Source organism: Camelina sativa, chromosome 3, assembly GCF_000633955.1.
Source record: "Camelina sativa cultivar DH55 chromosome 3, Cs, whole genome shotgun sequence".
In the NCBI taxonomy this organism is placed as follows: Eukaryota; Viridiplantae; Streptophyta; class Magnoliopsida; order Brassicales; family Brassicaceae; genus Camelina; species Camelina sativa.
In genome coordinates, this window is record NC_025687.1 from 13,408,229 (window position 1) to 13,416,517 (window position 8,289).

The 8,289-nt window shown below is 32.7% G+C and overlaps 1 protein-coding gene and 1 pseudogene across 1 annotated transcript; both read right to left on the reverse strand.

Annotated features, from left to right (window-relative positions):
- LOC109130505 lies at positions 88 to 3,644 on the reverse strand (annotated as a pseudogene).
- LOC104778928 (transcriptional regulator EFH1-like) lies at positions 3,762 to 8,289 on the reverse strand. Its single transcript, XM_010503334.1, has 16 exons — positions 8,215 to 8,289; positions 8,005 to 8,106; positions 7,714 to 7,827; positions 7,483 to 7,596; positions 7,218 to 7,352; positions 7,016 to 7,131; positions 6,774 to 6,920; positions 6,343 to 6,411; positions 5,807 to 5,875; positions 5,666 to 5,734; positions 5,423 to 5,524; positions 5,174 to 5,242; positions 4,801 to 4,918; positions 4,368 to 4,451; positions 4,235 to 4,296; positions 3,762 to 3,849 (listed from the first exon to the last, which is right to left on the reverse strand). Exons 1-16 carry the CDS (start codon positions 8,287 to 8,289, stop codon positions 3,762 to 3,764), a joined length of 1,533 nt encoding a protein of 510 aa, XP_010501636.1.

The following is an 8,289-nucleotide window of genomic DNA, read 5'->3' on the forward strand; positions in this document are numbered from 1 at the left end:
TCGAAACCTTGCCATGAGGACATGTTCTTATCATCACTATTACAACATAGGTTATACCCTTTTTCACAAAACTTGAATTTTAACTGCTTAAGAACACTCTTTATCCACTAATTTAGTGCCAAAGCAGGACCAGTTGAAAGCAGGATTTGCATAGGGACCATTGAGTATACCTTGAGCCATCGTCAGGTGTGTGGCTTCGGTTAAATGATAACCGTCCCAATTCACATATTCAGAAGGGTTCTGACAATAGCTAACTCCTCTGTGTCCACATTCTTCATCAATAGTGAAGTTATATTGACCTCCGACTCCACAACAAGCAGCCAAAGGTAAGTTCTTGAACCCTAAAATGGACCATATAAAACATTGGTTAGAAGATCAAACTGACGGTCAAAGACAAAAGAAAAAAAACAATAGAAAGGCACGGACCATATTTGACTGGTTCTTGGTATCACCGGTACAAAGAGTTGTAGTAATATGCGTATAGGATGTTGACATGATGAGGGTATAATATATTCTTGGAGTCTTTTGAGTTCTCTCTTAAGCTGTTCGTTGTGGTGCTCTCCAAATTCGTTGAGCCATGATAGAAAACCTGTGAGAGGGTCGTGGTCTTCTGATGCGGTCTGAAATAGAGTAAGATACGCCGCATAACATCCGATTGGGAAGTTTCCGAGGACCAAAAATGTTTTTCCCCTTCATGTCGATCAACCCCTGTAGTTTGGTTGCTGAAGTTGTTAATATTAAACACACACGTAGGACTTTATCGTGAGGGGATCAGGTAAACATATGTTACCACAATGGCAGAAGAAGTAGCTTTGATGACTAGAGGAACAAGCTCTTTGATTTCATTGATACGAAAAGTGGGTAACTATAGTCGTTCACTCCAATCTCTCCCATAAGTATCAGCGAGTCTCCAAGAATCTCTTTGCAATCTAAACCCCAAAAGAAAAAGACCGCTCCAAGGGAGCTCGATTGCAACATCATAGATATTGAGGAGAACAAGGCCAATTTTCTACTAACCATGAGAAGACGAGGTGCATAGGTTAGATAAAATCTACTTGAAGATGTTAAGCTGAACACTTAATTAGATTTACATTGGTGAAATCAGATTTAATTCCTTTTTCCACAAGAAACCCACCATCCGCAAAATTGATCCCTTGATCGAAGCTCACATTTTGGGTTCCGAAGTGAGGCGGTACGTAGTGTAGTCCCAGAATTCGGCTGTCCAAATAGTACAACGACATTACAAAACCTCAAGCAGAAGTAGGGTTTATAACTTGTTGCTCAAGCAAGAACGACCTAAAGTAGAGGAAAGCAGTGGTTTCGCCTAAATGTAAGGAAGAGAAAGAAAATTAGGTACCGATAAAGTCGATGATGAGACTCCGATGGCCGGAGGGAGGATGGAAGAAGCTTTTGCCATAAGGAAGAAAGGCGGCTTGAGGAAGATGCTCCACGTCAGAGAGATGGAGATAATTTCCGGTGTCGACGCTGGAGTCATCGAAGCTGATGATCGATTTGTAACGCCGACATCGAGATTTTGATGAAGTAAGAGTAACGGTGGTGGAGTACTAAATAACGGAGAGAGAGCATGGGATCAGCATGTTCAGTGGTGGATTCCGTGGACGGTGGACCCATTTGCAATTCCAACAAGAAAATAGTAAATTTGGGAAAATGGTGTCTCTCTTTCTTTTTTTTTTTCTTTCTCAAATAGGTTATTTGTTGCAAATGAAGTAACTTCAAAAACGTCCACAATTAGATATGGACTAAATGGCACTTAAATGCCAAGTCTAAAGAGTTAAAACTTAAAAGACACCTAAATGCCATGCATGGGATACACACATCATGGCGAGATGGGCGAACCTCCAAGATCCCTTTTAGAAAATTAGGCTGTAGTCTGTAGATTTATTCTATTTCTCCTATGTTCTTTAGATAACTGTAATACTCTAGACAAAGACACGGGATTTAATACAGAAACTTTTGTTTATTATATAAACTTCATAATGAATATGCCTCTATCTCTATGCACAGGCTAAATATCATATAGTTTTGTAAACGTTTGATTATTAGGAAACTGTCTCCACTACAATATTGGACTACCCATTTCTTCGTCAATAACGCTTCCAGTTCTCTGCAACTCTTCCAGATGATTTCTTACTTCTTTATTGCAAATGCTGGAGCAAGTAAACTAACTCATCATCTTTATTCATTTAAACAGAGCCTAGACAGGACCAGTCGAAAGCAGGACTTGTATAGGGACCGTTGAGTAAACTTTGAGACATCTTCCGCTATGTGGCTTCGGTTAAATGATAACCATCCCAATTATTCACATACTCAGAAGGAATCTGACAGTAGCTAACTCTTTTGTCTCCACACTCTTTACCATTAGTGAAGTTGTATTGACTCCCGACTCTACAGCAAGCAGCCAAAGGTCGGTTCTAAACCATAATACAAAAAGACCAAAACAAGATGTGAATCAAGGAATGAAACTTTGATAGTCAAAGACATAATTTTTTAGGGGAACAAACCCTATTTAGCTGGTTCTTGGAAAAAAACGGTATAAGGAGTTGTAGTAGTCGGTATAAGGAGGCGCAGAGTTTAGGTAAGACCTGCTTGAAGGTGTAAAGCTGAACAGTTAGTCTAATATTGGTGAAATCATATTTAATTCCTTGTTTCACAAGAAATTCACGATCCAAGACGGTTTCTCCATACACCGCGAAATTGATCCCTTGATTTTAGCTCACGTTTTGGGATCTGAAGTAAGGCGGTACGTACGGTAGTCCCAAGAATTCAGCTGACCGTACGAAGACAACATTATAAAAACTTAGGAGCGTAGGGTATCTAACTTGCTGTTCAAGCAAGAAAGCAGGCGATAACAGTCGGTTTTGCCTAAAAAGTATTGATAGAAAAAAGAAGAAAAATAAGAGCACCAAACATTATAAATTATGAAAAACTGATCAGTAGAAACAAATATGTTTTGATCTTTTGTCGAGACTAGCAAATCAAGAATCCGGTTAAAATTGTTTACCATGATTGCAGAAGAAATAGTGCTGATTACCAGCGGAACCAGCCTTTCGACCTCCTCAACAGGTTTGCCTTGGAAGAATGGGAAATTATAATCATTCCCTCCAATTCGTGATCAGGTTTGAGGTCTAGAGTCTAGCCGTCTAGGGGCCATGAGTTTAATTGTTTAAGGAGTATCGGTACGATGTTAAGTTTGGGTGAGTTGGTTCGGGGAAATAATAATTGTAGCTGTGGTTGAAGGTTCGAATCCTCACTTTGTAAATTTTACATTAAAAAACAAATTTGGATGTGAGTAATATCTTCTTTTTTTTTTTNTTTTTTTTTTTTTTAAAAAAAAAAAAAAAAAAAAAAAGCAGAGTAATTTTTGAGAACATTTAAAAGGATTTTGACACCCACAAAAAGAAACATTTACTATAAACCAATTGTTTTCTTCCAAAATTACTAGTGTATAGGAATCATTTTTCCGTTCTTGTTTTATTTTCTCTCGCTCTCTCTCTTATTAGTCTATACACTAGTGATTGGGATCTTATAAAGAGCCAATTGTTTTCTTCCGAAGTCACTAGTGTATAGATTAATAAGAGAAAACAAGAAAAGATTAATGATCACAATAAAATTTGATTCATCATCAATGTAAATAGTTCTTAATCATCAATAGAATTCATAAACACAGAAAGATTAACATAAAGATTGTAATCTAATGAATAAATTAGAAAAGCTAAATAAATGAATTTTCTAGCGTTTTCTCATCGTTGAAAATGGAATTTTCTCAAAATAGGATCGATAGCTAAAACAAGGCTTTCATATGTTGGATCATATAATGAATTTTGTATCCTGAAATAAAAAGGTAAAACATATTTATTAGTAATGTTCATAAGTCTCTTTTGTAGTCAATGATAAAATACTGTGAAATAAATATAATAATATGAATTTAATTATATATATGCAAAGTACCATTAAAAAGTTATATATGGAAAATTTGTAAGTAGTAATCATGTAATTAAAGTAAGCTTGATGTAGTTTTGTGTTTTGGGACAAATCTGTCATACTTTTGTTGGATCCGAAACAATACAAACATAATTATGATGTTCATAAAAATGATATTAATATTGATGAGTAGAGGGATAATTTCATATCGAGAGTCCTATGAAAATATAAACGACTTTACGAAAATAAATGGAAAAAGATGAAATGAAAAAATAGATGGGAAAGTATAAACCTATGTTCACTGGGATGATCGACTGCATTTGAATCAACATTGCTTCTTGGCAAGACGATCCTCTGCATTATTGAAATGTATTTTTCTCATCAATTCTGTTTATTTTGGAGAGTAACAAATATTTATAAACTACCTTTCTTTGGGCAGGCGATGATGATTCTCCCTGCACAAATTGATTTTGATCATTTCTTCTTCGACGCCCCACAATAGCACTTGTCTGTATCATCAATAATACTTTTTATTTTGATAAAAGTTCTAATTTTGTATACATATCTAGATATACATATGTGTGTGTATAAATGTTCTTTAAAATATATTTCTAATTTTGATTTTTTTTTTTAAACTAAATATTGTTGTAGAATGATCTTTTGATGTGGCCTTCAATAAACTAATCAAGTGAAAGTAAATAATCAAAGACGTTGAAAAAAAAACTTTGTCATTGATGTGGGACCTTATATAACATTTTTAGTTAATATTTAAGAAATGTTAGTTTTCTTACTGAAATTAACTTTTAAGAAAAAAGATAATCACGTAGTTCATTCATCATCGAATGAAATATATGGTACCTGTAAAGGAGTAGTCAATGAGTTTGTGCATGGACGTATTTGTGTAGAAGTCTCTTGTTGAGGGGGTCTAAAGCTCGGAAAAGGCTGATCTACCAACTCTTGCGCGTTGCCATGATGCCTAAAGAAATGAGAAAACTAAATGAGTTTAAAAATTTGAATGAACTTCCCTCTTTTGAGCCTTTATCTTTATTTTCCTTGTATTATCTTAGCTCTAATTTGTATAAATTACCCTCTTTTGAGGATTTAAATGAATTTAAATGAATGAAAGTTATTTTGTCCAAAAAAACAAATGAGTTCAAAAATAAATTTGCCACATAAGAAAATATCTCTTGTACTGAATTTTGTGACCGACTAATAAGTTTGGACTTAATACCTGGTAGAAATCGATGGTATTTGAAGTTGAGGAGAGGTCACAGAAATTTGATTTTGTAAAAGATGAGTCCTGCATTAACCCAAATAATTCAACAGATATATATAGATAAAGAAAATTCTATATAGGAAAGAGAGATATTAAACTTATAATAAAATAATGGAGAAAGATATATATTTGGTAAAATTCGACGACATTTGAGGTTGATATATATATAAAAGATTGAACTTAGAATAATATATATTTATATACCTAGTAGTAGTAGACCTTGACCGCATTTGAGATTGAGGAGGACGCATAGGAATTTGATTTTGTTGAGGAGGACCCATAGGAATTTGATATTGTTGAGGAATCCTGCATTAATCCAAATATTTTAAACAAAGAAATACATGACTATATAATTGTAACTATTATATATATATATATATATATATATATATATATTTGTAACTTATAAGAGAGTGAACTTAGAATAAACTATTTTTTTTAAAATACCAAGTAGAGCTCAAAGGCACTTGTGATGGAGGAGGCCACATAGAATTTTGATTTTGTAGAGGACATGTCCTACGCAAGACAAATTATTTGACACAGAAATATAAAATTTAAAAGAGATCAAACATAAAACAATATATATACCTAGTCGAGTTGGACGGTATTCCAGGTTGAGGAGGAACCATAGAAATTTGATTTTGTTGAAAATAATTCCTGCATATTAACCAAAATAATTTAATAAAGATATATATATATATATATATATATATATATATAAATTATCATTATATTTTTTGAATATATAATTATAATTATATAATGTAAACCATTAACCCGTTAGCAGCCCTTTAAAAGATTTAATATACAACTTTAAAAATTTAGCTTAACTTGGAAAATAGACTGAACATCAAAGAAACCCAGTAATTAAAATTCAACCAAACCAGAATAAAAACTGAATAAGAACCCAAAATTCCTAGAAATGCTTTAAAAAGTCTTATAAAGTTATTGAAATTTTCTTTTAAAAGTCTTATAAAGTTATTGAAATTTTCTTTTAAAAATCTTATAAAGTTATTGAAAATTTCTTTAATTTTTTTTCAAATTAATCAAAGTAATTTAACAAAGATATATATAAAAATTATAACTGTATTTAAGAGAAATTAAACTTAAAACAATATCTTTACCTAGTCGAGCTCGATGACATTCGAGGTTGAGGAGGAATCACAGAAATTTGATTTTGTTGAGAATATGTCCTGCATTAACTCCAAATTAACTTATCTATATAACTGTAACTATTTGGTGAAACAAATATATAAGAGAAATTCATATCGGGAGAATGATTGTATTTAAAAGAATATAACAGAGATTAAACTTAGTATAATATATACCTGGTAGAGCTCGGTGGCATTTGTGGTCGACTAATGGTGTTAATATTTTGATTTTGTAGGGGATGAGTTCTGCGTTAACGAAAACAATTTAATAACTAAACATATAATTGTAATCTTATATAATCATATATATAATAGGAAGGAGTACCAGTTCTTAATTTTACTTTGTAAGAGGAGTCACAATTTGATTAAGTAGTAAATAGTATTTACGAAAAAGATGATCTTACGTAGCCAAATCTGAAACCATCCTTGGGGGAAAGGGTTCGTCTTCTCTGTTTGTTAAAGCTCTCGGAGTTGGTTGCTGCTCGTACATGTTGAAATGCGAACCAATCGGACCATGTTGGTACGCCGGATACGACGGGTAATTTTCTGGTCTGTATTTCATTAAAAAAAAAAGACATTAGAAACATTAGATCAATGTTATATGTATATTCAAAATTAATGTATTTGTAACTAATTTGTTACATACACAGGTGGTGATAGAAACTGATCTTGAAGATGATTTGGTAACTCAAAAGAATCAATCAATGGCTGCTGATGTGCATATCCATTGTTTCCTTCTTCGGTTTGTTGAACAATATTTATCTGGCTCATGAAAAATATATTAATCAGATACTTCATTAAAGTAGCAATGATCAATAAAATTTGAAATAAAAATAAGGTTTGTTTACCATTGTAGAAATATTTGGATCTTGAAATGAATTCATAATGATGTTTTGGTTGGACAAGTATTGCTGATCTGATTGTATGTTTGGTAAGTTTCCTTGTACATACACATTTGAATGGCAAACCAATTGTTGTTGTTGCTGCTTCCGAGAAATTATCAATATATAACCAATGATGGTTAGTTTTGATGGCATACAGTAATGATCTTATCTGCCTAATTCATCGAAAACTAATTAAAAGTGACAAACAAAAAAAGGAAATCTAACGTACCATTGCAGAACCACCTGGTTCCTGAAAAGAATTCAGCATGTTCTGTAATAAATCGTCTTCATCTGATTGTTGTAAATATCCATTTGAATTGGATAATGGTTGTTGGTGTTGTTGCTGCGTAGGCAAAATGAAAACGAACATAATTATATATTATAATTGATTAGTTTCTTAGCATACAGTCTAATTAAATATACATTCGTATTAAACAAAAAAATGAAATTTGTAATTTACCATTGTAGAAACAACAGGTTCATGAAAAGAATTCAGTGTGTTTGGATTTAATAAACCTTGTTCATCAGATTGTTGTACATATCCATGTGAATTGGATAATGGTGGTTGTTGCTGCTGCTTAGGCGAAATAAAAACGAAATCAGTTACTAAACCATATTGATAGTTTAGTGATAGCATAAAGTTTTATGTATGCCTCATAATGAATTGTATATTAATTAAGAGAAAAAAGACTAATTAAAATAACTGATAACTGGAAGAAAAAAATATATGTACATGAAATGTATAACTAACCGTTGTGGGAGTAGCCTCGCTTATTGCTGGAACAGAGAATAATCCAGCAAATATTTCGTCCATGTTCTCACTTTCTACCATTGTAGGGTCTTGCCTAAGCTCCTTTATATTTCACAAAGGCAACACTTAAGTTTATTCATCAATATAGACATATCACAATAGAGTTTAATATAAAACTTGAAGCACGACAATAATAATAAAAAGGTTTACCATTGATTGAGGAAATGGTTCTGGCGACGGGGGGAACCACGAAGGACTAAATGGCAAACTTTGATCATCGAGCAT